The 27302-nt window shown below is 47.1% G+C and overlaps 2 protein-coding genes across 7 annotated transcripts; one reads left to right on the plus strand and one right to left on the minus strand.

Annotated features, from left to right (window-relative positions):
- GOLGA2 (golgin A2) lies at positions 1 to 20064 on the minus strand. 6 transcript variants are annotated; one of them, XM_075170356.1, is made up of 28 exons: positions 19955 to 20064; positions 18509 to 18631; positions 18042 to 18122; positions 14487 to 14621; positions 13849 to 13892; positions 13637 to 13700; positions 13120 to 13179; positions 12569 to 12649; positions 10718 to 10756; positions 10127 to 10189; positions 9787 to 9880; positions 9017 to 9123; positions 8408 to 8466; positions 8022 to 8163; positions 6920 to 7009; positions 6631 to 6738; positions 6443 to 6530; positions 5582 to 5925; positions 4661 to 4774; positions 4161 to 4385; positions 3779 to 3878; positions 3603 to 3691; positions 2825 to 2978; positions 2617 to 2684; positions 1916 to 2018; positions 1547 to 1653; positions 1184 to 1352; positions 1 to 1077 (listed from the first exon to the last, which is right to left on the minus strand). In XM_075170356.1, the coding sequence occupies exons 1-28, from the start codon at positions 20000 to 20002 to the stop codon at positions 827 to 829; spliced, it is 3150 nt and encodes a 1049-aa protein (XP_075026457.1). In that variant the 5' UTR covers positions 20003 to 20064; the 3' UTR covers positions 1 to 826. The 6 variants fall into 6 exon arrangements, with proteins under 6 accessions (XP_075026457.1, XP_075026456.1, XP_075026459.1 ...); XM_075170355.1 differs by having other exon boundaries at positions 5582 to 5928; XM_075170358.1 differs by lacking the exon at positions 18042 to 18122 and having other exon boundaries at positions 5582 to 5928.
- SWI5 (SWI5 homologous recombination repair protein) lies at positions 20001 to 25582 on the plus strand. The gene is made up of 5 exons (XM_075171000.1): positions 20001 to 20171; positions 22236 to 22526; positions 23044 to 23165; positions 24292 to 24386; positions 24846 to 25582. The coding sequence occupies exons 1-5, from the start codon at positions 20001 to 20003 to the stop codon at positions 24908 to 24910; spliced, it is 744 nt and encodes a 247-aa protein (XP_075027101.1). The 3' UTR covers positions 24911 to 25582.
- Positions 25583 to 27302: the final 1720 nt, after the last annotated feature.

Raw genomic sequence — 27302 nt, forward strand, 5'->3', positions numbered from 1 at the left:
TTCAAAACAAAGCATGTTTATTAAGTGGTTTCCTTTTACTTATTTCTCCCATTTTTTAAAATAAATAAAACCTTCAGACACATACAAGTGAAACACATCATCCTTCAAAGTGCAGTTACATTTCCACCCCACTCCCAAGAATCGCATAAAGCTTTGTCAAGTAACCAAAAAGACTCAAAAGGCAACCCTCGGTCCCTTCCCCTAGCAGTGAGAGTAAATGGGGCTGTAGCGCTGCCTCGCGGGCCAGGAGCCTCTCTCTTGGCCGTTCAAGGCTGGTTTCGGATACGGTTGCAAGAGGCAGGCTGCAGAAGGAAGTGGGAAGTTTAAGATGTGTGGTATGAAACAAAAACCACCTGTTCAGAGACCAAAGAGTTCGTTACCAGAATAAGTTAGTTAGTTTGGGAGCCCTGGAAGGAACTAGGCTGATTACAGTCATGAGTGATGGATCAGAACCGCTGCTCAGTCACTGCTGTGACGCTGGCTGCTGGCAGCAGAGTCTGGGATAAGGGATGACGTCATTTTGCCCGAAGTCATGGAATCCCCTTCCCCCTGGCCTGCACCTGGCCCAGGTGAAGTGCCAGCACCAGCTGCCTCCCAGGATTAGTTCCAGTCTGCCTGTCCTCCAAGCACACCAAGTAACAGAAGAAAGAGAAAGGGAGGATGAGGTCTGATGCTCAAATTCCATCTGTGCAATCCCTCTTTCCTGATGTCTTTAAAATATTTACCTGTTCTGACCAAGGGCACTGAGCAGAGGTATGGGCACGTACAAGTCAGTTAAGTCCTTTCAGGCTCATAGAAAACTGCTGTAAATAAGATTTAGCGCCACTTAAACTACCATGATTTTGACCTCATCGTTCTCATCAGCACGGTAGAAGAAGGGAATGCATGGGTTTTCCAGCAGGGAGCCCAGCCTCTCCTGAGGGTTCTGGATTTCTCTGAGAAGCTGCATTATTTGCTTTGCTGTGGGGTCCTCTTGGCTTGGCTGAGCAGCTTTACTGTCAACAGGGGAGAAACCGGATTGATGAAGAACAGCAGCCTCTTGTTCTGCTTCATCTGATAAATTCACTTCTCGTAACCCTGTCAGGAACACAGACAAGGCAGGCAGGTAACTCCTCCCATCCATGCACAACAGTCAGGCCTCGGGTTATTCCCTTTTACATGACTTGTCCTGGCTGCAGCTTACCTTCTCCATCGGTAGCGTTCAGTTCAATGCGCCTCTCCACTGGAAGTACGCTTTCATTCTGGCTCGCTAACAGCTCTGGGTTTTGAGCAGCTGCTACATACTTGCTGTACCATTCATTTCTTTCCCTGACCAGACGCATCACTAAATCCTGCAGTTCCAGTAGTTTCATCTGCACCAAAGTAAAAGAAAGCCCATGAAACACGCACCTCCCTGCGGCACTACAGTTTGCAGTCCTGCCTCTGTCACAAAATTAGCAACTTCAAAGTTAAAGCTAGCTGAAGAACAACATGTGAAGGCTTGGACTGCGCAAGTGCTCCCCAGGCCTGCCCTGCTTGGAGTAGGACTACAGGAAAGATTCCTTGCCTTCATCTCTTCCTTATCCTGAGCCAATCTGCTGATGTACTCCTCTTTCTCCTGGTGTCGCTGTTTGAGGATAGCCCTTTGACTCTGGTATAATGCAATATACTCCCCTGGAATACAAGAGAAGCGTAAGGAGTAAGTTTTAGCACGGTCGGCGTACAAGCCTTACGGCGAGCATAGAACTACGTGGCATGAGAATCCAGCAAATCCAACACTGGATTGGAGATCTAGCCTCGTTAGGCCGTGGTAGGAGACCTGAACTGCTTGGTAGTTGGAGGGCTCCAGCTCCAAAAGCTGTTGGGGACCTTCTATTCCCCAAATAAATCATGCACTGAGCAAGCTGTAGCTTCTGCTGGTGTTGCCTAAACATACCAATGGTGTCTGTTTCCCCAGACAGCTGTATGCAGCGATGTTCTAACTCTTCTAGCCGTTCCTTCAGATCAGCTTTCTCACGCATTAGGTCTGTGAAACGGGACTGAACACAAAAATTGGTATCAATTATCTGAACTGCTTCACGTACAGAGAATACCTGTGTTAAAGACGACACCCTCCATTCACATTGGTCTGAGCCTAGGGAACAAATCTTGCTGCCTTTACAATTTGATGCTAGAAAGGAAGAGAGGGGAGAAAGAGCGCTAGAGAAGGTGTAAAAAAGCATCTCTGCATTTTGGGAAACAGAAGGGCTGATGAAACAAAGTGCCTTGTAACCTTCTCATTGCTGGGACAGCACAACTCTGGTCATACTTGGCTCCAAGGCTGCAGACCACCTGCTTCATCCCAGCAGGGTGAAGATATTCAGTCTGTTTTTCAGCTTTTTCTTTAAAAAAAAGACCACAGGTGAGTGTTTGGCCCTTATACTCACAGTCCTTGGGTGCGGTGGGAGGGGAGTTACTGCTGCAAGCTTTCCAGTGCCAGGACAAGCAGGGATAAGCTTCTTGGGAAGTAGCTCATTATTATGGAACATCTGCTACTTACTCCCCTACAGTTTGTGTGTGCTCTAAGAGTCTGATACTGGACGAAAGCCTAGCTGAGCAGGGTGGCGGGGCTGAAAGAAGATGAGACCCTTTGCTTACCTGTAGTTTCTCCATGGCACTTTTCAAAGCCTCATGAACCTCCACTGGAACAGTATCCATAGTGGAATCTGGAAGGGACATGTGTAATTTACAGTTCCTCCTTGGACATGGCTCACAAAACCTGTACATCCGTTTCACCCGGGCCAGTGCAGCTGGCCGAGGCACGCCTCCATATTCACACTGTCCCCAAACTGCACCAAATTTTTACCTCCACCCAGCGTGACGTTATGTTGCTGCTCCTGCCTAAGAGCTGCTATTTGCTGCAGGAGGCTTCGGCACTGCTGCTTCTGAGCAGCCAGCTGCTGCCTCATATCTTCTCGCTCCTTCTCCACTTGGGACATGGCAGATGTCAAGAAAGCGACCTACGAAGAAGAATTCCAGAGTATGCACATCATTAGTGCTTCTCCTGTGCGAAGCACAATCAATTGTGCATCTCGGGACAAACAGAATAACAGTTTACCCCACTTTATTTATGGATACAAAACCAAAGTACTAAATGACTGCCCTGGAACTAAACCAGGCAGCAACTACTGCATCTTTTCTCATTCCCAAGTAGTACAAATATGCGGGTTAAATACTAGCTCTCATGATTATCTGTTTGATCGCAGTATTTTCCAGTTATGACTGCACTTACAGAAAAATCTAGTAGGTATTCAACACCATTTCCAAATTGCCTTCCAAACTAAAGAGAACATCATCCTCGTAATTAGAGAGCTACTCTGCCAGCTGAGTTGTCTTCATAATTAAAGCCACTGCCAGACTTCCAGCCTATCTTGCAAGGATGCTGCAGAAGTTGGTTTTTTTGCTGCTGTGCACAAGGAACTGTTACACTTCCCTCATTACTGCGTCTCAGCGGGTAGGGATCGCAGCTGATAAACAGCCTACTCCCTGCACCCAGTGGAACCTCTCTGCAATTTAACCTGCCTCCTTTTCTAGATGTTTGTTTAGAACTAAAATCAAAGGCTTTTCTACCCATTAAGACTCACCATTTCTTCATGGCTTTCAAACTTCTCTGGGATTACAAATGAAGATTTTTGGATTTCTTCGGTCATCGCTTCACTTTCAACTCCGTCTCCTGTGAAAGCAGGAAGGTGAACAAAGAGGTAACACCCCAGAGAGCCCAGCTCTACCTCCTCCCTGGAGACCAGCTGCAGCTACTCACCATCTAGTCGGTGCAAAATCCTGCCATCCAGGTCTGCTGCTAACTGACTGATCTGGGCCTGCAGCTCTTTGTTTTCCTTAGCTACAGCTTCCAGACTTTCCTGCAAGAGAGAAGCAGAAGATCACTGAAACCTGTGCAAGCCGGACTGCAAACAGTCACTACATCTTCAGGCAGTAGCATCACACACACACACACAAAAAAAAGCAGTGCTTCTGCTCCAGACAAGTATCATTCACCTGTATTGCACAGGATGTAATCATAGAACAGCCCAGGCTGGAAGGGACTGCAAAAGATCATCTGGTCCAATCTTTCGCTTAATTAATACTTAATGTAGCTAAGCACTTTTCCTCCTGTCTTTCCACTTGCCCCTTTTTACTGTTACCTTGGTCTGCTGCAGCTCTTTCAGGTGCATTTCCACTGTCACCTTCCCCTGAACCTCCTCGTGCTGTAGCCGATCCATGAGCTGTGTCTGAAGCAGGTACTGTTTGTGCAGTTCCTCCTTCTCGGCAGACAGCTGCTGGTACGCCACGATGTACTGTTGTAAGTGGCTGTAGTACTGGTCCCGCTGCTCCTGCAGCCCCCGAGCCTCCTGTGTTTTCAGTTCCAGCTAATGTAACAAGAACAAACCATCACATCAAACCATTTCTGCCAGAAAAGCTGATCCAAACTGTCAACAATGCCCCAAAGCCACTAACTAGGCAGGCAGCCACCATCTGCCCCCACATGCTGGTCCCCCACATCAGACAGCAGACGATGGGGGAAGGCTCCCAGCTTGATCATTACAATACCAATTTCCATTCTTCCATCAAAGTTTGGAAAGTTGCCAGCAGTTTGCATAAACCGCTACGTACCTGCCCTGCCATCCCACCGGCTGTTGCTTACCGTCTCTTTGAGCTCCCCCAGGTTCTCCTGCAGCTGCCCAAGCTTCTTGGCCAGCTCCTTCTTTACATGTTGCTCTGACTGTAGAGCACTTGTAACCTCCATGTTTTCATTTGTCTGCAAGACAAATACCACTGTGTAAGGAAATTGCCCCAACCACCGTAAACATACACTCTCAATAAACCCTGTCCATTCCCCATACAACAGGGAGCCATCCCTTGTGTTATTCTGGGGTGTAACTAAGGGCCATAAATTGACCGTTCATGGCAGTAAATAACTTACAGAAAGGTTCAGAAGATGGGAGAAGAGCAAGGAAAGAGCCAGGGGAATCGGTGCTGGGACAGTGCCAAGAAGAGGCCTGGCACATCACACAGCCTGTCAGCTCCAAAGCAGATGGGTGGTATGAATATCCCAAACAGAGCCACAGACATTCAAAAACAAGGAGTTCAGAAAGGACTAAAGAAAAATCAGCAGCTAGACCATGTGTCAGTTTGCCAGGGCCCCAAAGAGGAAGCTGTTACATTGAAAGAAGCAAGCAAGAGTAAGGATTCAGCTCCAGGACGGGTAAGAATGACAGCAGCAGGATTGAAGACTGCGGAGAACAACTTCCTCATTGGCAAATACAGGGAACAGGAAACGGGCATCTTCAAGGGTAAAAGGGGAGGAGGAATACTCAGGGAGAGAAACAGCCTGCCAGGGGATGAGAGGGAAAAGGAAACTGCTCTGGGCAATGAGATTGGTTCATCTACCAGACACCTGAGGGAGTAACGAATTCCAGGGAACCTCCTGGCATGGCAATATGTATCACAGAAGCCCCAGAGGACAAGAGACAGATAATACTTCTGCCAGTTTTTTACATCTGTGCTACAAAAGGATTGCACCTGTGAGGGAAGCAGTGGGAAAAGATGCACGAAAGAGACATACCAGTCTGACAAACCCATTCTGCAGCTCAGCCAGCTGCTCCTTCAGCTCCCGATTTTGGCTCAGTGCCCTACTGATTGTGGCCTTGTCACTCTGCATGTCCTCCAGGATCTGCTGTCTGTCCACAGACTCCTCGTTGTAGCGCTGCACAGCCTTCTCGAGCTCCAGCAGCCGCTCCTCCTGCTCCCGGTTGAGGTGGCTCAGCTGCTCGTTGTCCCGGACCTGGACCTGGTACTGCCCATGCAGTTCCTCCTTCTCTTGCTGCAGCCGCTGGATCTCTTCCTGCAGACTCAGCTCAGCTGCTGTGGGCCCTGCTGGTGAGGAAGGCTCAATATCCATGGGCTTAACTGCTGAGGAAATGGAATCAAAAGCAGCTCAGTCAAAGGGTTAAATCGCTGTGTAATACACATCACTATTACATACACAAAGCATACCCCAGCCTATAGGGTTCTATGACTCAGAAGGTATCACCAGCTGCAGTATCCAATCCTCGCTGCAGGGCACTAAGAGGAACGCAGGAGCAAAACGACCCGAAAACCAAGCACAGCATCCTGCCGTGTGCTGCTAACTCCCTCACAGCCCTAGCAAGAGCATCCTGCCTCCCCAAACTCCTGGGCCAGAGAGGCTGACAGTACAGACAGGCAGATACCAAAGACATAAACAGTCTGCCGGTCAGTTATCTGAAGTAGTTCACTTGCTGTTTGCTAGGATGAAAGGTTTCTTTGGGTCACCAGGCTTTCAGCTGCCTTCACCGCTTCAGACTTCAGACCTACTTGCACTTCGTGTGCAGAAGTTCCTGCACAGTGGGGACAGAGTTAACCAGCTGGTACTCTGCAGCATGAAGCCCCACTTCGGAAGCCCTACCTGATTTGCTCAACAGCTCTGTAACATTGGCTTCCAGCTCCCGAATTTGGGCCATATGCTTCTCCTTCTCCTCTGCCATTGTGTGGACCTGCAAGGCCACACAAGTGAAAGTTAAAACAATGTTCATGGTGCATTTACTCCTGCCTGTGTTTTATCAAAAGCAGCTGTGATACTGCCCCTGATGTTACCTGCTCAGAGAGCTGCTGTACCCGCTGCTGCCAAATGCTCCGCTCCTCCTTTAGTTTCTCTACATACTGATCTCTTTCTGCTTGGAGCTGGTGAAGTGACTCTGAGAGCTGCTCAAAACAAAATAAAATACAAAGAAAATCGTATTGGCTAAATAAATTCAGCAGTGACTGCTTAAGGGATAAAGCTTGAAGAAACCAGTGTTAATGCAATGTTCAGGCTGCATTCTTCTGCCACACAAGTTTCTTTACAGACATCAAGACTTGGATTATATTTCATACAACCTCTTACCTGAGCAACCTGGGTTTCCAGGCTCGCCTTCTCCTCCATTGCCATCTGCAACTGCTGGTTTGCATCCAGACTCCCTGCCTGATTTGAGAACTGCCAACAAAAATCAGAAAGTTATGGCAAAATGTTAATACTCAATTTCTGCATAGCCTTTCCCCTGATAGTAACCTGCCACATGATCCATGTTGTAACCTTCTACAGTTCTTTAAAGTGCTCCAATTCATAGTGATGTTCAAAGAAAAAAAAAAGGGGGGATTAAAATCAAAAAGCTTAGATTTTAGCCCTGTAGAACAGGCTGAACTGGGCAGCTCCTCCCTACCAATTTTGTATTTACTTTCTTTTTAATTAAGAATATGCGCTTTAATCAAATCATTTGACTCAGAAACTTTGTGCATTTTCACAGTCTGTATTATACAGCCAGATCAGATGGTGTAAAAGCTTGAGACCTTAAAGGTTGTCAAACATGTCAGGAATTTAAAGCCAATGTCTGGAACATGTCAGTGAACTAAGTAGCAAGGCTGGTTCAGTTGAGACACTACTTTTCCGAGAAGAGTAGCAGTTGGCTTTATTTCAAGGGTAACTTAAGCCACTGTCCGGGGTTCACAGGCTCACCTTAACACCACGCTTGCTCTCTGAACTGCTAACAGCTGCCTTCATGCATTCCCCTTCTAACTGGCTGCTTCTCTTCACTTTCCCCAGCTGACCTGCAAGTTGCCATTGTCCAATTCACCACCTTCTGCTTGGCTGGGTACAAACACCACCCCTGCTCAACTGGTTTCTCAATAAGACTGCACAACTGAGTAACCAAAATGCCGAACAGATACAAGCAGAAAAGTCACCGTATTTTCACACTTGGTATGTTCAGTCACCCTCTCATATTGTGTAACATTCTTTTAGCTGACCAATGTCACAATGTCTTTCAATCTACTGCTCCAGACTTTCTGTTCCTCAGAGGCCTCACTGAAAGCCTTTTACTAAGAGGATGTCTTGATGGGATTTTGCGCCTTCCTTTAAAAACAAGAGTTAAGTCTTGCCCCCGCTGTCGGAAGCAGTCTTACAATGATCAGTGTGATCTACCCTCGCATCCCAGAAGTATTATGGTTACCTGCTGAATCATCAGTTCAGCCATTTCCAGCTTCTTATGCAAATCCTCCATATCCAACTTCATAGCTGAGTTCTTGGAAACCAGGGAGTGAACCTGCTCTGACAGCTCCGAATTCTGCTGCTTTATTTCCTCACTACTTTTGCTGAAACAAACAACAAATTAAAGTGGCATCACTATATGTACTATGGGTTTGCTGATGTCCATGTCATAAATTAACAATCCAGTTCTTCATAGCAGCTAGAATCACAGAAACATCACACCTAGTGACTTTTTTTTTTAATATTAATATTCAGCCTCCCAAGACACCACCTGTGCCCCTTGTTATGTTTTGTGGCTCTACTAAGAAGAATAGTGTTGCTCTGCACTAACAAGCAGAATGGACTTACCTTCGTTTGTACAGTTCCAGTTTCAGGTTGTCTCGCTCCTTCACCAACTCTTTATTATGCTGGAGAAAAAGGAAATTCTTGATTCAGTTACAGGCTTTAGCCAAACAAATAAGATGTTCAAAAAATACTTCAGCTAAAGTGCAGAAGGTCAGAACTTGTCAAAATCCTCAGGACAGGTTTGCTCTGAACCTCCTGAATTTGCCAGGAATAAGTCTGCTCAGTCTTTTCAAATGTGATGCTACTAACTGAACATGAGGTTATTTCTGCAAACTTCTGGATTAATATCAATACTAAAATGTCTGTTTGATGGAGACCCTCCTGGGACAAGGTCTCAGCGAGGCTTCTGTTGTGTGGAGCTGGCAAGAATAATGAAGCAAGATGTCAGATCCGAAGACAGCAACTGGACCGTATGATTAGTGGTCACAGAAACCTGAGTGAAGTTTGCCTTGATCATGGAGAATACAGGGCTTTACAAGGTTAATTAACAATTAACAAGGTTAATTTCTGCCTCTTCTCTAAGCAGGGACTACAGACTTTGCAGTAGTGTAGTGACAAGCAAATAGCCAAAGGCAGAGCTGCTGGTTAAGCATAAACAGAGGTGACTCTTACCTTCTCTGACTGTTTTTGCTGCATAGAGATGGAGGACAAAGTACGTTCTAGCTCTGATACCCTCTGGCGAGATGAATGTAAACGAGCAGCAAGGTTTTCAGCTTCTCCTGAACAAGTCAGAGCAGAGTCAGTTGAGGCTAGACCACAAAGAGCTTTTTAGAACTGGCTGAACAGCACTTTCTACTTTATCAAAAAGCTCTTAAGGCAGCACAGAGCTTTGTAGATCAGTAGACCTGGTTCCACTCCTGGCTGTACAGGTGAATCACTAGCAACTCTGGGCAGTAAAGCTCTCTGTAACTACCTTCCTCACTTTTAGAGGGAGGTGATGAAATTTCCTTTGCAGAACAATAGACAATACGTTGTTTAGGGTTTTTTTTCCTAATAGAATAAATTGCTCAAATTTATTTCAGAATGAAAGGCTCGGGTAAAACCTACATTAACATGACAGCTGTGTGGGAGGGAGGGAGGAGAAAAAGGAACAAAGTTTTAAAAGAATCAGAAGAAAGTCAGAAAGGAACAGTCTGGGGTAGTCACCAGGCCCAAACAGGGCTGACAGGGCTTTAGTGATGCACAAAAGAACCTCAAGTGCCGTGGGATCAACAGGCTCCCATTTGGGGGCAGCCATGATGACAGAAGCGGTGACGGTGCCAAGTATTGCTCATTAAGGAGTCAGTGAGTGCTGTGAGCTGGCTGCCAGCAACTATCATGCCTGTGACTTGAAATCCACAGTTCAAGCAACAGCTTGAGCTGGAGTGCTCACAGTCAATTACCTGATTTCTGCCGTGCAGCTTGCTGAGTATGTCCAAGGGCTGTCTGCAACTCAGACTTCTCAGAAACTAGAATTCCAATAGTCTGGATATGAACCTTTGGAAAAGGAAAATCAGCTCAGCGCAAAACTTCTTTGCTTGTAACTGCAACGTCACTGTTGCCACAAAAGGGTAATTCAGTAAAGGTAAAGAGCTCTTGCAGTTAAATACAGCCTGGCTGACTGACTCCCAGTTTTCCTGAAGGAATGGACTCATGGCTTCCAGGATAAAGACCATGAGTGGTTGGTAATCCAGAAAACAGCAGAAGCCAGGTGATATTACTGTAATGGAGGCTCTGCCTTACCTGTAGCTGTTCCCTCAGTGCTGCTTGCTCTTTAGAAAATTTCTGTTCAAACTCCTTCTTTTCCTGTATAAACAAACGATGCCTATTCAGCACAAAAATGTAAATAGTTAACCTTTGTTGTTTTATGTCAAACTAAAAAAGCAGTGATTCATTGGTAGTACTTCCATCATCTAAAGATACCAGTATTTTTAAAGATATACTTTAAAGACATACTTCAGCCTTCCATTATTTGAACTACTTCATTATTTATCCATCCTAGAATGGCAATGACAGCATAGAGCAATCACTGCTAGCATAAATGTGGCAGTGTTCGGAATGCAAACTACTGGCAAGGACTTAAACTGTCATTTCCTGCCTCCACTGCAGTCCTCCAATACTTGAGCATTTAAATATTAGCTTTTGTCAAAATAAGAACGCTACCTGCCAGGCCTAACTCATGAAATCAAAATATTCAACTTTATGCTACAAATGAAACTGAATCTAACATAAGACAAGATCACATAGGCCTGCGCCACAGTCCACTGTGCTTTCTAGTCCTCAGAGAAACAGATACTTATTTCTGTATCTATCCAAAAATAGGACACACTTTACCTTCTCCAGCTGATTCACTGCTTCTTGGTTCTGCTGTTTCTACGGAAGAAAATTGATGCGCCAGTATTAAAAGAAAATATTCTCATACTGCTGAAACACATTTTCACTTTAATGAAGTAGGATACATGCCCAATTAATGCAAACAGAATTTCCATCATCCTTTCTGTAGAAGACTAGGAAGTTCATCTTAGCTATTAAAAATAACAGATTTGGGGCTCCCTTCACTAACATACTTTACATGCCAGATACGTTTTTCATTGCTCAGTACATTACCACAGTTTTTCTCAAACGCCACTACTGAAACCCCTGTATGTTTATATCTGAGCATCCACCAACTTCAGTTAAACTTGCATCCCACATCTATGAAATTAATCATCGTAATCTTGGAGTATTAGGATAATCACCAAAAATGCTTTTAAAAAAAACACCAAAAACTCCCCAAAACCAAACAAAAACCATAGTCTTTTCCTTTAACTGAGACCTTAGGCCTTTATCCCACTTAACAACTGGCCTTTAAGTCATGCAGAGCCGCACTTACGTTGGCAGGCTTCTGCAAAAGGTGGCATGAGAAAGAGCTGAAGCCAAATGCAAAGAAAAGCGATAATTCTGGCCTAGCCAATTTCAATCTGATGGGTGAAGTGTCCCTTCCAACTTGAGATATTCTATGACTCTAAGTATTTGGAGAATTGTTGACTGTACGTAATGCATCTTTAGGTATGGGGTGAGGGAGACAGGCTGCCACACAAACTGTGCTGCTGCGTTTGTCATTTGCTGTTGTTGTTCCCCGGCAGTTTTCTCACAGATGCCTCGTAAGTAACTACATAATTAGTACTTTTTCCCCTTCCCAAATTCTGGACATTGGCCAAGCTGTTTCTTTACTACTGCTACTTCAATGCATTTGGAAACGTGACTGCAGACGGAAGAGTGATGAGTTAGAGGTTTTGATTCTAGCAATGCCAGTGCACAATGTAACCAGGAAAAGCAAAGGCAAGACCACAAATGCAGCAAAGGCCCTACATAACGCCAGGCAAGCACAAAAGCAGGCAAACAAGGAGAATCCTGGGTGGGCAGTGCGCTATACCAGGTACCTCTGCAGCCCAGCTAAAAGACAAAAAGAAACAGAATGGAACAAAAATAACCCAAACCCAAAAGTGAAACAACAAAAGGGGTCATGGGGTACACTGGGAAATGCTGAACTTTGGGAAAAGTGTAGTTTGAGAGAGGAATAAAATGGGGAAAAGTATTTCACACAAGAAAGGCTCTTTTCAGACTGAAACAAGTCCACTTAGCTGCATTTCTTGCAGTGTTAAAGCCAAAGGCTGAAAAGCAGCAGCAGGAATCCATGCAGGCCACAGGACAAAGCAGTTCATTCATCGTGCCAAGAGAAGCTGAGGATATGATCAGAAACCAGCCCCAGGCTCTCTCTCAGACCTATTGCTCCCACTCTGCTGATATATTTAGAACAGCATCACCACCTGCAGAAACAGGTTTTCACACTGCTGCCAGTACCAGAATTCTGTATTTCAGGGATTCAGACCAGGACCAGAAATAGCTGTTTTATCAGGATGCTTATCATCCAAGGAAAGCATGATGAGATCAACAGCGCACACTTAAATGGAAACAACAAAACTCTGTTTCTTGTTCCTCAGATGTGCCAATACATTCACAAGTGGCCTTAGACTTTCATCCTCTTAACAGGTTTTCCATACAGCCCATTTTGTTCCTTACAAAGTGCTGTGTAAGCAGCCTTCCTTGTGGCACTATGAGAGAACCCATAACCTTGCAGACACCCAGAGAGCATGGAGGAGCAGCAAAGACAATGTCAAATTGGTCGGTTGGATTGTTTCTTACCAATTCCTCTATCTTTGTAACGAGCTGTTTGTTAGTTAGATTGCTGGAATCCAGGGCTACTGCCAGCTCCTGGTAACGTGTCTGATGGGCACATGCAGATAGGAGAAAAAGGAAGGAGCAGAAGAGGAGGAGGGGAGGAAAAAAGCAATAATTAAAAAGGACAGAAAAATAAATCATTTCACAGTTTGATATAATCAGATTCTCCAAACAAAACAAAATCTACGGTTTCAACAAAAGCAGCTGGGACGTCTACGTATTTTATCCATTTCTGCCAAGGCTTCATTTTGACATAAAAGTGAATCAGAAATAAGAACTGCAGTTGCATGGAAGCCAGATTATCCTCAGTCCCCAAACTGGAAACACTTCCAATACCTGCCTCCTACAGCTGACCACAGCTACCCGATTACAGCGCAAGACCACACTAGACAGCGATGTATGTGAACTGTGCATTCAATTAGGTCCTTTAACACTGCTGTAAGCACAGAGTCCCAATAAGTGATTAACAGTAGCAAGTAAGAAGGAAAAAAAATTATAGACTAAGAACAACTTACTTCCATTTCCTTAATATTTGTGGAAGAAACAGCACTTTCCCCATTCACATACGACGTAGACTAGAAGTAAACCAGTCAAGTAAGTCAGTTTTATTCCCCAAGGCACCAAATCACTATTAAGTAAGAACTGACTACCATAATACTACTTCTTATAGCACCTTTCACTTCAAAGTACCACAGACAGGTACAGAAAACATAGTTTTCTGGCTAAGGACAGATGCAGACTCCCCCTGTGACAAACTGATGTGAATTATGCAGATTGACTTCAGATTCTTTTCCACTAAATCAAGAATACATCTTTCCATGAATACATGCTGTTCATTCATCCCACTCTGCTTTTCTTCCTACAGCTGAAATTTTACATTCCTAAACCAGGAGTTTTTGCTTCTCAATGCTTAAATATCGTATTGTTTAGTAGGATGACTGCAGACACCTCTGAGATTGAGCTGACTGCTTAAAGCTCCACATCAAACATCAAGAGAATTAATAGGACAAATGGATCAAAACGAGGCCGTACCTGAGAAACCAGGCCATTGAGTTGTTCAGACAACTGGCGGAGACTTTCTGTTGATGAAAAAGACCTGGGAACAACGAAAGACCTTGCGATGAAAATTTCTCCCAGAGAACTGCCCCAATCAGAACAGCACTGGGGAGGAACAAAACCTTAATTTGTTGGACACTTTGGGATTCTGTTGCAAACCTGTTTGATAAACAAACACAGGCACTCACCTGTTCTCATCCAAAGCATTTTTATGATCCTCAGCTTCATGAATCTGTGGATTGAAACACAAGAATTTACAAGCATGTAAAAGAAGATGGGAGTCACATCTGTGAATGTGTCACTGAGACTTGATTACATCTGGGCTCAGGTTCCACAGTACCTGTAATTACTGCTTCCTCAAGAAAGATGAACTTAAAAACACCAACTCAGTCCTGGCTTACACGTAATTTCCGAGTGGTGTGAGCCCGGGTTTCTTGGAATGCAGAAACTTAAGTGCTGTTACTATTTATCAGTATAATCAATGCTTTGCTTTGCTGGGAAAAACTTCAACTGAATCTTTAAGTAGTGAAAGGATCAGACTGGAGACCTTCTGTCTTATTAAGGGTACTTTCTGCTAATGAAATAGGAGAGAAGGGGAAGGAAAATAGTGACTTTGGGAGACACAGGGGCATGTGCACGCTAGTACTCTCTCTGCTCTCACAGGCAGATGATGACTAGATGGAGAGTGGAGAATGTAGTATTTTTAAAGGGAGAAAATCTGAACAAGTCAGGTCATATTTATGAAGATCGTCTTTCTCAGAAACAATGTGGTATTGCTAACCAATATTCAACGGTTCAATGGCAATATTCATGATGATTCACAAACCTGTGTCAGCTGCATGCTCCCAGGAGCAGGCAGAACAGAACCACAACTAGGTAGACTGTTGCTGTTAGATAGCACAGGGACATCGGTAGCAAGCTGTTCAGCGTTACGAGTGGCAACATCACTGTCAAAGTATGCCTGTCACAAAACATATCACAGGAATTACAGCCTTCATGCAAAATGAATGAAAACACACACGAACACATCACCTTGTGATCTGCCTGTGAAAACTAGACAGATGTGAACAATCAATCTTTTAGAAACATATGGAAGGGAATCTGTGTTCTCCCCAGAGCAAACAGGTGACTGCATCAACCACGAACACTGTCCCAGACCTGTGCCCTCTCAGAGCCAGTCTGAAGAACCTGTGCCCCACTATCAAACTCGCTTCTTTATCATGGGGCAATAATGTCACCCAACTCTTAAGTTCACACACTAGATTTACTGCAAAGGATTCACCAAAAAGCAAGCGAGGGCAAAGCCAGATGGTAGTCACTCTGCTTTGAAAAGCACTACCTTCAAGATGTGTCTGGGGAAAACACGGATCACTGTATGCAAATTAAGATGGAAAAGAACAGGTTAGTGACTACATGAAAACTGGATTAGTCAAACTCAAATGCTCCGTTTAAAACTCAGTGAAGTTTGTGGCACGCCAGGAACCACAAGTTTAGAAGCAAGACATTTATGAACAGGCCAAACTCAGCGTGGCTGGGAGCAGGTGCCTGTGGCCCTGCTCGAGCTATGAATCCCATGACTAGAAGAATCTAAATAGAAAAGAGAAGGGCCAAAAAACTATTTCTGGACAGCAATGCAAGTTCTTATCCAGCCTTCGTGGGAGGATGAATAGCATCTGGTGACACCTCTACCAAGCCACAATGAACTGGACAATTTCATCTATCTTGTACAGCAGCAGAGAGCCATAAAGGCCCAGAGCAGCGTTCTAGTGTTTTATGGCAGTTTGTTTTATTTCATTATCCAGCTCCGGTAAGTCACCATTTAACAACATTACGAAGCAAATGAGATAATCTTTCAACATTCAATCCCATTGCAGCTGTCTGCTATTCCATCTGAAAGAGCTCCCTCGTACTTCCGTCACTTCCTTCTTGGCACTTCACAGGAAACAAGAAATCTCTCTCTTGGCATTCCCCGTTTACCTGCTCAGCACTTCATCCATGAATCAAGCAGCAAGAATACAGTAACAGTGAAGACAGATTTAATGAAAGCAATAAGCTGGAAGACTGCAGAGGGAAATAAATAGAATTTTCTCAATTTCTTTTTAGCAGGATACTTGTGCTCTCAAGGAGCAATGTATGTTAGGTGCTTATAGGAAGGTCAGGAATTCCCTTACTTCCTCCAGCTACAGGTTACTTCACCTTTATTGGTTCAGACACTCATCAATATAGAACATCAGATGGACAGAAGGAATATCTTTCCCAGTACATCTCAAAAATATGTCCTTAATTTTTTTTGATCAGGACATTCTTTCTACTTAATGCTTCAAGATGCAAAAACCAGTAATGAGCCTTAACCACAAGAACTCCTTCCTTCTTCCTCCACTATAAGCAGTTCTGAAATAAATTTAAAAAAAAAAGCAAAACAAACAACTATTTGAACAGCTGAATTTGTTGGAAACAGAAAGAGTTAGGAGCAAAACACTTATCTGGAAATTATGCATTGTGAGGTTCTAATAATGTAGAATAAAAAGTTAGTAATTCTGCTCAGCTTAGCATATAGTAGGATCCATTTGCTTTCACACAAAGGCTTCTATTTTGTGGGGTTTTCTGTGTTTCGCAGCCAAGAAAGCTGAAGTGGGTGAGATGGGAGGGGTCTGCCTCACATTAAGACACCAAAGGCAGCTAACCATCAGCTTCTCTGCCCTATTAGCATCAAGTGAGTTTCTGAACGGCGTTTTCCTGACTCAGGATTTTTACAAGAGAGCAACTGGAAAGAGAAATCTTTCTTTCATTACGTATTGCAATTAAAGATTAGTTTTCAAATTATTCCTAAAACCTCAGACACAATAATCCACAAATTCCGTAACAGCCAATCAGATCAAAATGTATCTCTCCATGCTAAGGAAGCAGAGAAAAAAAAATGGGGAAACAAGAATGAATAGAAGTAATAAATTCTCCATTTTCAAAACAGGACTAGAACTGTAGACACAGGTAGGTCTTCACTGCAAGACCAAATGCCATCGCAGCAACAGCACTGGACGACCCATCTTCATCTCACCCTCCAATGTGAAAGAAGTCTCTTTCTCTGAGATCTAACTTACTCTGAGCTTACGAGTATTAAGTGAAAACAGTCCCCATGACAAGAACGAAACTTCAATCAAAACATGCTTTCTGATGCTAGACAGGCACATCCAGCCCCCACAAAGCTTGCGGTAAATAAATCTTCATGTCATTCAAGTTCTACTGATACGCAACCTACACATGCAAGGTCCAGCTGGAGGAACTTTCTGCTGTTCACTCTGTGTGTTGGACAGAATAGCTGCTGTATTATCACACAAAAAAAGGAGGAAAGGGATAAAAAGGCAATTCAGAGTGAATTCCATCCCATCTTGCAGGTTTCACTGCATCTCTCTGGTACCCCTGGTGATTACTACAGTTACATTTATTGCTGGAGACTCGTGGATACGCAGTAAATATAATAATGAGTTACTTTATGACAACTAGATTGAAACAATGGTAGGGAAGTAAGCTACCAAAATGATGCAAGTGAAAATGAAAAGCAGAGCTTTGGTACAACAAAATTGGAAGAAAATTCTCGGCTACAAAATTTGACTTCCCTGAGTTTCTATTCACAATTTGAGACTTATTTAAATAAACCGTCTGAAAGACTGACTGAAATACATTTTTTAAAAAGACGTTTGTTTACATTTGCTCCTGAACACATTTCTGTCACTTATTGATGCACCTCCTGCCCTTTCCTCTTCAGAAGCTTGGGAATATGAAGACGCTAAAGCCTGTAAATGCTTGACTTGAGGTATCTGACTTCCTGCCTAAACATATTTAAACCCCTGGTGCTTGCCAGACTGTACATCACCTGTGCAAGTTCCATCGCCTGTCATAAAATGGCTTGGCTGGAATAACTAGACAGGGCAGCTGCTTGCCTGGAGATGAGCAGAAACATGCTCTTCAGAAACAAGGCTCTAGGAAATAAAGCAATGACGTGCAGAACAGGAGAAATACAGACTACGAAAACACTACCTCTTCCTAGTGCAGTTCTCCTCAGCGGTTCAGTTAATTTATTGCCTCACCCCAAATTCCTGGTTTTCCTCAAAGCTCAGCTGTCTCAAGGAAGAGTTTTTGACAAGGTTCACTTTTTCACATGTTAAGTTTGACACAAACCAGAAGGAAACAAGCACTTACGAGCAATGGAAACGCATGGTAACAAATAGCTCCATGTTAATAAAACCAGCAACAAAACTCAAGCAACTGACAGTGGACATGTCAGGACAAGGCTCCATCCGAAAAATCGAGGTCAGTGTAAACAGAACCCAAAGCATGCAGTAGGGAGAGCGAGTCGCTGCGAGGGACACGAGCACTGCCTCACCTTCCTCTTGTCCAATGAGGGTATGGCTACCCCATTGGAGCGGTTAAGGTCTGACACCAGCACCTTCAGAATGTTCTGAATCTAAAGGAGGCGAAAGAAAAGGGGAAAGAGAAACGGCTCAGAAAAGGACAGAGAGAAAACATCAATCAAAGGTAGCCAAAGAAACCGGCATCCTCCAGCTCGTTAGGCGCACACACTTCAAAACAGCAGCTCTGGGCACACCCAGGGTTGCGCGACAGCACTGTATGATCAGACACCGCTTCGGCACGCACCCCGACTCTAGCGTGCACCTCCAAGTAAAGACAGTTGCTAACTATTGTAGCACGCTTTGTACACTGGCAATACAGGCATCTACACCACTCATGTATTACACCGGCATAACCCTTTCCTGGCTCTAGTCATGTTGTTCGGGAAATCAAAGAACAAGGAGGTGCCACATGATTTGGGAGAAAGAATGAGACACTCACGTTCTCTGGAGGCTGCCGGTCTTCGTTGGTGGGAGTCTCGGGCCTACTGCCTTCTTTAGTTTTTCGTTTTTTCTTGGTTCCTGCAGTTGCTCCAGGGCTATTCTTTTGCTGATATTCCTTCAGCTGTGAAAAAAGAAGAATAATCTGAAGTCCAAACAGAATATGCCTTCTATGAGTATAGCGTCAAAAAAATCCCAAACTCCACTGAGTTAAAAGACAGATCAAGTGTAAGAACAAGAGAAACGTCCTTCAAAGCGTTTGTCCCTCCGGGGTGGGGGTGGGGATATCAAAACAGGTCCGGAGAAGCCTAAAGTAAGAACTAGTGTGATGGGTTTATGAAAAGAGGTTCAGAATTGTAAACATTCAGCTCTTGTATATAGCTAATGATGTTCTTGGGAAACAGCTGATACTCCATTCTGCAACTAAAAGGAGATTAAAAGAAACAATTTTGGGTTTTTTTAGGGTTATAACTAAGAGCAATAAGGATAAATTAATAAAGGGCAATTAATCCTGAATGCAAAGTGAAAAAGCAGTGCCTGATAGTAAGATCTTCCACTCTGTGAAAGATTGTAAGAAGGAAGATGACAATCCCCACAGATAACACATTAATACAGATACTGTAATAACTGTGAACGAAGGGGACAAGCAATCTACAACTGATTTTTAAATCCTACCCATTTTGCCCAGGAAAAACTAGTCTGATAAGCTGTAACTTCAATCCTGCTAGGTTTTCCGGCTTTTTTGTGTATGTTACCGAACACCTAAACCCCAAGTGAGTCCCAGGCCGTTGTGTAAATCACCCGCTTCCAGCAGCCCCCCGCCAGCCACCTCCGACACAACACCCCGACCCCCCGCGCCAGGCAGCGGGCGGGCAGCGCACGGCTGCGGCCGCCTCGGAGCCAAGGTGGGGAAAAAAATACATGAAGAGGAGGATCCCATTATTCGGAGGATTTCAAAATGGAAGCCTGAACTGCTCCAGGACACTTTCCCATTCGTATGACTTTGACACAGAGGCGCATCCCACCGGGACGGACGGGCCCGAGCCGCCCCGGGGAAAAAATTAAGGAAAAAATAAAGAAAAAGAAAAAAAAAGGGGGGGGGGGGGGCGAGGGGGAAGGGAAAACCACCAGATCAAACCAGACAGACCGCACAGCACCGCAGCGGCCCAGGCCCGGCCTCTCCCCGCCGCCGGCCGCGGGCAGCCGCCAGCCGGGAAGGCCCGGCCGCAGAGCCGGACACCCGGGGGCTCCCGACGGCCCCCACCGCAGCCCGGCCCGGAGCCAGCGGAGCGGCCGCGGGCGGGCCTGGCCCGCGCCCCTCGGGGGAGGCCCGGCTCGGCCCGGCCCAGCCCGTCCCGGCGGCTCCGATCCGCGCGGGGCCCGTGGAACCCGGCCGCCGCCTGCCTGGCCCGGCCCGGCCCGGCCCGGCCCCCCGCCGGCCCCTCACCTTCTTCTTGGCCGCCGCCAGCCTGCTCTGCCTGCTGCCGTCCGCCATGTCCGCCCCGCGCCCGGGCCACGTCAGCCGCGGCGGGGAGCGGCGGAGGCGGCCGCCAGGCTCCGCCCCGACCCGGCCTGCGCTCCGCCGGGGCGGCCCGGCCCCTCGCCGAGCCCAACGGCCGATCCTGTCAGCGCGGCTCTGCTTCGGGGCCGGCCACGCCGCCAACGTGTGACACCCTGCGCTGCCCCGCTCCTCCTGTGTGACACCCAGCGCTGCCCCGCTCCTCCTGTGTGACACCCTGCCCCGCTCCTCCTGTGTGACACCCTGCCCCGCTCCTCCTGTGTGACACCCTGTGCTGCCCCGCTCCTCCTGTGTGACACCCTGCCCCGCTCCTCCTGTGTGACACCCTGTGCTGCCCTACTCCTCCTGTGTGACACCCTGCGCTGCCCCGCTCCTCCTGTGTGACACCCTGCCTCGTTCCTCCTGTGTGACACCCTGTGCTGCCCCGCTCCTCCTGTGTGACACCCTGCGCTGCCCCGCTCCTCCTGTGTGACACCCTGCGCTGCCCCGCTCCTCCTGTGTGACACCCTGTGCTGCCCCGCTCCTCCTGTGTGACACCCTGCCTCGTTCCTCCTGTGTGACACCCTGTGCTGCCCCGCTCCTCCTGTGTGACACCCTGCCCCGCTCCTCCTGTGTGACACCCAGCGCTGCCCCGCTCCTCCTGTGTGACACCCTGCCCCGCTCCTCCTGTGTGACACCCTGCGCTGCCCCGCTCCTCCTGTGTGACACCCTGCCCCGCTCCTCCTGTGTGACACCCTGCGCTGCCCCGCTCCTCCTGTGTGACACCCTGCCCCGCTCCTCCTGTGTGACACCCTGCGCTGCCCCGCTCCTCCTGTGTGACACCCTGTGCTGCCCCGCTCCTCCTGTGTGACACCCTGCCCTGCTCCTCCTGTGTGACACCCTGCGCTGCCCCGCTCCTCCTGTGTGACACCCTGCCCTGCTCCTCCTGTGTGACACCCAGCGCTGCCCCGCTCCTCCTGTGTGACACCCTGCCCTGCTCCTCCTGTGTGACACCCTGCGCTGCCCCGCTCCTGTGTGACACCCTGCGCTGCCTCGCTCCTCCTGTGTGACACCCTGCCCTGCTCCTCCTGTGTGACACCCTGCGCTGCCCCGCTCCTCCTGTGTGACACCCTGCCCTGCTCCTCCTGTGTGACACCCAGCGCTGCCCCGCTCCTCCTGTGTGACACCCTGTGCTGCCCCGCTCCTCCTGTGTGACACCCTGCGCTGCCCCGCTCCTCCTGTGTGACACCCTGCCCTGCTCCTCCTGTGTGACACCCTGCCCCGCTCCTCCTGTGTGACACCCTGCGCTGCTCCGTGCTCCTCTATTAACTCAATTGCCCAGAGCAAACACTGGCTAGAAACCAGCCTGGGGAGCTGGGCAGGCTTCCCTCCTCCTTTGCAGGGCACGTCCCTCTAATCTACATAGCTTTCTATTTTATGTGCGTCGCTTCGATGTCTGAGCTCTGCCTTTGAAGTCACGGTTAGCGCAGGCGGTTGGGTTTTGCTGGTGTGTGATCCCATTCCCAAGTCCTTTGACCTTCCAAGTGTGGCAACAGCAGAGTTTGGCTCGTTGGCCAGCCCAGGGAATCGGACACGGCTGCTGGCAGTGCCTGGCACTGCACAGGGACACGTTTACTTTTGCCAGCCAGGCCAGGAGAGCTGCGGGAAGGAGGCTCCTTATGCGCCGGTCCAAGAACTGCGCTCGTTTTGCGTGGCAAGGTTTTGGTAGCGGGGGCCGGGGCCTTCGAAGGGTATGGCCGCACACCCAGGAGCTGCGCTGGCCCATCAGCGAGCGCTTCCTCCGGCCAGGCGGGACGCGTGGGGCAGCCGGCGGCTCGGGTGGTGGCGGCTTTTCCCCTACAAAAATAATAATCGCGCAAGTGACCCCGCGGGCTCCCAAGACCCCGTCCTGGCTGCAGCCCCAGGGCTGAGGTGGCTCTGAGACGTTTTTTGAAGGCACTGAGTCTCATCACCTTGGCTGCCGTAATTGAGATAATTATGTCCTGCCCCTAAATGCCACCTGCAGCTTCACACGGGGAAGTCTCTCCTCCAGCGCTGTGCGCCGCGTCGGGCGCGGGAACCACGGCCGGGCCCTGTCAGGGGGAAACGACCCGCCCCGGCGGCCTGACTACAACTCCCGGCGTGCCCCGCGGTGGCGGAGCGACTACAACTCCCGGCGTGCCCCGCGGCGGCGGAGCGACTACAACTCCCGGCGTGCCCCGCGGCGTAGCCCGCGCCGGTGCGGCGGGAGGCGGCAGCAGCAGCCCTGGCCGAGGGGGTCCCGCCGAGCGCGGGCCGCAGCCCGCCGCGCCCCCCGCCGCGCCCCCCGCCGCGGAGGTGGGAGCCGGTTCCGCGCTGCCCCCTCCCCTCCCTCGCTGCGCCGCGGGCCGTGCCCCCGCCGAGGCGGCGTGGCCCGGCCCCCCCGCGGAGGTGTGCGGCCTCTGAGGCGGCGCCGCTCCGCTTTGCCAGGAGCCCCGGCGGCGGCGGCCGGCGGAGCGGCGCTGCCGGCTTCGAGTCGCCGGTGAGTCCCCGCGCGGGCGCGGGGGGAGGTGAGCCCTGCTCGGCGGCTCCCCCCGGGGGCGACCCCTGCCCCGCCCCGGCGGCAGGCGCTGCCCCCGGCTGCCGCTCGCACGTTGGCGGTGGCCCGGCCCGGCCCGGCCCGGCGCGGCAGGGAGTGCTTTTCCCGGAGGGTGCCCGGGTGACTGCCGGCCCCGGGTTTAACGCTGCGTCGTCCTGGGGGCTGCTTTTAAAAGCCAAATTGTGATTTTTTTAATTTTCACTTTACGCTGTAAATCTACAAAGCGCCATAGAACGTGGTACGGAGCAGGCTGACGTTACATAACCTGACAAATATTTTACCTGAGCTTCCCCCCCTCCCTGCCCAGGAGATTTTTTTTTTTTTTCCTTTTCTTTTTTCTCCTTTTTTCTTCTTTCTTATCTAGTGACACATGGTGTATTTTCTGATCAGTGCCCTCAGCACTGTAGCATCTTATCCCGGGCTGAGTTAGTGAGTGTTAAATGTATTCCGTGCTTTACAGATCCCATCTCCAAGGTCCTGCCAACCTAATGGAGCCAACGAAGAAGCCCTGCAGTATGAAATCGAAGAGCTGAAACAGAAAGACCTTGCTCTGGACCAGGAAATTGCACAATTATTGTCTGAGTATGTCCTTGGCAAGCTCAGTGTTCAGTGTGCTGCCTCAATTATTTTTGTTTTTAAAATTAAGTATGGTTCAGGAATTATTGCTATAAGCTGACCTTTTATGATGCCATTTTTATCATGGTGCTATACAATGTTGATTACAGGGTTGTTTTGGGTTATGGGACCAGTTAAAGACAAGAGGGAATGCTTTCTGGTTTATTTGGTAAAGCAAAACAAGTTTTACTAGGAGCTTGGATAAGAAGATTTTAACTTTACCCCAGATGTGGCTGAGGTAATTACGTGTAAATTGGGAGCGAGTAATTTTAACCATCATAATACTACAACACGTCATGCTGCCAGAAGAGCTTGTTCATGTGAGAATTAAAATTGAGATCATGACTTGTTGGACCTGCCAAATTTAGTCCCAGATAAAACTGCTTACTTTTTTGTTCTATCTTGATCAAGTGTTCACTTGTTTTGTGTCTGAGGCGAGTGTGTTCAAGAAGCAGAAACGTTTTCCAGGCAAGAACACTCTGGCATGGTGGGTGCCACGTACAGGGTAGTGCCACTGTTTTATTGTGGTTTCTTATGACACACTGTGGCAGCTGCTTATTAGCAACTGTTTTGAGATAAAATTGCTGCTTGATTTTTAAAGAGAGGGAATCTCTGTGGGTTATTCGTTGCGAAGGAGTGATATTTTCTAACATAATGTGTAGTGCGTAAAATGGAAATGGTAGAACAACAAAGGCTGTTGTCTTTTTTTCTTAGCCTTGAGGATAAACAGACCTTCTTAATTTTTTCCCTAGCTGCGGATTAGAGATACATATAAGTCCAATTCACCACAGCCTGTTCCTCTTTCTACTTGATTCTGAGAATTCGGGTGGATTGGTTTTTTCGGTGGTTTTTTTTTTTTTTGGTAAGTCTTGATGTGTCAAAAACCCTCAAAATGAGGATCTGCTCATTTGTATCTTTCATGTTTATGACTTGCAGCAACTGTACTTGCTGCCTTCAGATTCTGCTTTAGATGTGCCAGGTTTGGGTATCTCAAATATTCTTGCTTGGTCGGTAGCGGCAGCACTCGCTGTGCAGCAGCCGCAGCAGCAATCCCGCTGTGTCATTTTTGACCTTTCTGGCTTTATTGTTACAGAGGCTACAGCCTAGAGGAATTGGAGAAGCACATCTCTCTGCTCCATGAGTATAATGATATTAAAGATGCTGGACAGATGCTGCTGGGCAAATTGGGTAAGGAAGGGGAAGGCTATTAAAGAACTTCTTAATCAATGTTTTCATATAGACAGAGAGAGAAGCTACTATGCCGTAAAGGCAGAGCTTGTTTTAAAGATCCTTCAATTCTAGGCGTATATTACCCAACCACTTGTGCAAGCACAAACGCTTCTGCCGTTAGGTTCTTGGGATGTTTTTAGAACTGAACATGTGAAATAATTGTCATTTACCAGTATTTTAGTCTGTGTTATGGATTACCAAAATTTGATAAGTCTTATTAATTTTTGTCAGTTTCGTTCTTCATATGCTTAAAAAAAGAAAAGTGTTGAGACAAGCAGGGGGCATAGCTGCTTAGATTGGTTTCTTAGCTATGGGAGGTTCTATAGGATAGTTAGAGGCCACTGGGAAGAAAACACAACTGTTCTGACAGATCTGATCTTTGTTTAATGAAAGCAACGGTATTTCTTTCTTTTCTAGCTGTTATCCGAGGGGTTACTACAAAGCAGCTCTACCCTGAATACGATCTGGAGCTGAGCGACTAGTGTTGAACCTAAAGACTGCCACGTCCTGCAAAAATGACTCTTACTGGGCCATTATGTTTTGGTGTCATATCGGTTTAGAACTGATATAAGGTGGCCTCGGAAGTATGTATGTAGAATTGCAACAGAGTGTGGGTTAACAGCCTTATTTCTGAGAAGCTCTGGAACATGAAAGTTGTTGAATCTATTAACTGTTTCCTGCTTGTGGGAAAGGGATGTAGGACTTTGGATAATTTCGTCTATTACCTGATCAACAGTATTTTTATGTTTTTTATTGGAAGTGTTTTAATTCAGGTTGATTTAAGACTCTTCCCATCGAGCCTTTGCTTCTCTTCAACATTCAGGGGCTATTTGGATACGCTAATCTGCAGGTGGAAGCAGCTACTACTGAATGGATAGAGGAAGTGCGGGCATACAAATGTGCAATGTCATAGCTGCTTTGAAAGAAAAGAAAAAACCCTCAGAAATAGGGAGGGAAGAAGGCTGAAGTTGTGGTGGTCTGGGGGGTTTGTTTTGGTTTATGATCAAATCTGGATAAGTCTGGGTGTTCTGCGTTTTTGTACTTAACTGCTCTGGTATCTGGAGAGTTTGTATCATTTCTGTAGTAAATGGCAAAAAGTGAAGTTCCGTTGAACTGTCCAGTCTGAATAAAGCAGCTATCACATTTCTCAGTAATTTACTTTAAGAGCCTATAAAACATTGCATGAACCTGGGAACAAATTCTTATATTCTGAGATAACATCTATTATTCAAATGTTTTCTGAGGACTCTTAATGGAGACAGTGTGGCAGCATTACCAAGTAATGGGTAGGTGGAGAATTACCTTTACTCTCTTCTAAATGCAGAGTCACTGTGAAAGCGAGCGGTGTCCTAAACACAAAATTATGTTGAGAGCATGAATGTTTCAATGTCAGGTGTTAGGATTGAGGGTGACTGTACAGACTAAATTTGGCTGCTTCGTGCAGTTCTAAGTGATGAAGGGCTGTGCTGACCACAGATCCGTTGTCCCTTTTTCACTCAAGCTTGATGTCCTTCTGCTCATTTCTACTTCTAAGACCTTCCTGTCAGTAAGTTTCCCCTCTGGTCTCCAGTCAGGCCCATGCTGCAGCCTGCTCATTATTTCCAACTTTGAATCAAATTAATCTGTCTTCGTAGTGCTTGGAAACCAGAAAATGGTCACAAAGGCTGCTGCTGAGAATAGAGATTTGTTTTTGTGCTCTCTGTTCTGGACCTGGTGCAGAAACATCACTAATAAGTATCTTGTTTTGCCACAAAAGCCCTGGGGAGGGGTTTAAAGCAGGGGGACAGACAACGTATCTGTATTCTGGGATTCATTCAAGCAAGTCTCTGCTAACGTGCAGCTCTGCTTCTCTGGAGGGCATTTATTGCGGCTGTGTAAGAATGGACTCTCACGGGTATGGTTACAGGTGTATCTCCCCGCCATAACTCCCCTCTTGCCAAGTGTGGAAAACTTGTGTTTTGGAGTAGTTTTAAGGGGAGGAAAAAAGTTGCAAGAAGACTAGAACTGGGAAATGCTAACTTTGTTCTCCAAACCCACATTGCTGTTTTGGCGTGTATTTTCTGTGCGAAACAACTGGTTTAGCCCAGTGTTCCAACCAAAATGTTAGTCTGGCGTTGGCACAAGCAACTGGAAATGTTTTTTGCAATGGGAAGTACGTACAGAAAGTCCTTCAGTTTGCGTTAGGTGTCAGCCACGTGGGATGAAGTATGCTCCATTACCAAAGTTACTGAAGGTTATTTAAGGACTGAGAAGTCCATGTTTTCTCCTCCGTGTAGCAGCACTAGTATTAAAACTTGCAGCCGTAGCCGTGCAAGTGTTCTTGCCCGGCTCCAGAACTCGTGCTTCTGTGGTGATGGGTTTACACTTCAGTTAGCACAAGACAGTTGTCCGAGGAAGGTGCCCTGACCCCAGTCCCTTGTCCCCGGAGGATGAACGCAGCTGAGGTAAGAGCGAAACTGCCCTTGGGGAGTCCCTGCGGCTCTGCAGCTGGCACGGTGACGTGCCACGGGGTGGCAGCTCCGCTCTGCTGCTGTTCTGGCTGCTCTGTGCAGTGCAGGGAAACCCAGAAGAACGGAAGGATTCCAGGGACTAAGTTAATGACTTCGGGGATGTTTCAGGACAGGACTGGACTCTGCCACTTAGGTACTTCATCACAGCCCCGCTTACTGCTCCTCCCCGAGTTACTTCTTGTACCTTAACAGCTATCTGGAGGATAAAATATGCTGGCTTTTGTCCAACTTCAAAAGAGGAATAGAACAAATCTCTTCTACTGATTTCTGTAAGTAAATCTCCAAACTCTCTAACAATGCGTATAGCTGGAAAAATACTGAGTGTAATAATGGTAAGCGTAACTTCAGATTTTTAATTTAAATT

This window comes from Calonectris borealis, chromosome 21 (genome assembly GCF_964195595.1).
Source record: "Calonectris borealis chromosome 21, bCalBor7.hap1.2, whole genome shotgun sequence".
NCBI classification, from domain to species: Eukaryota; Metazoa; Chordata; class Aves; order Procellariiformes; family Procellariidae; genus Calonectris; species Calonectris borealis.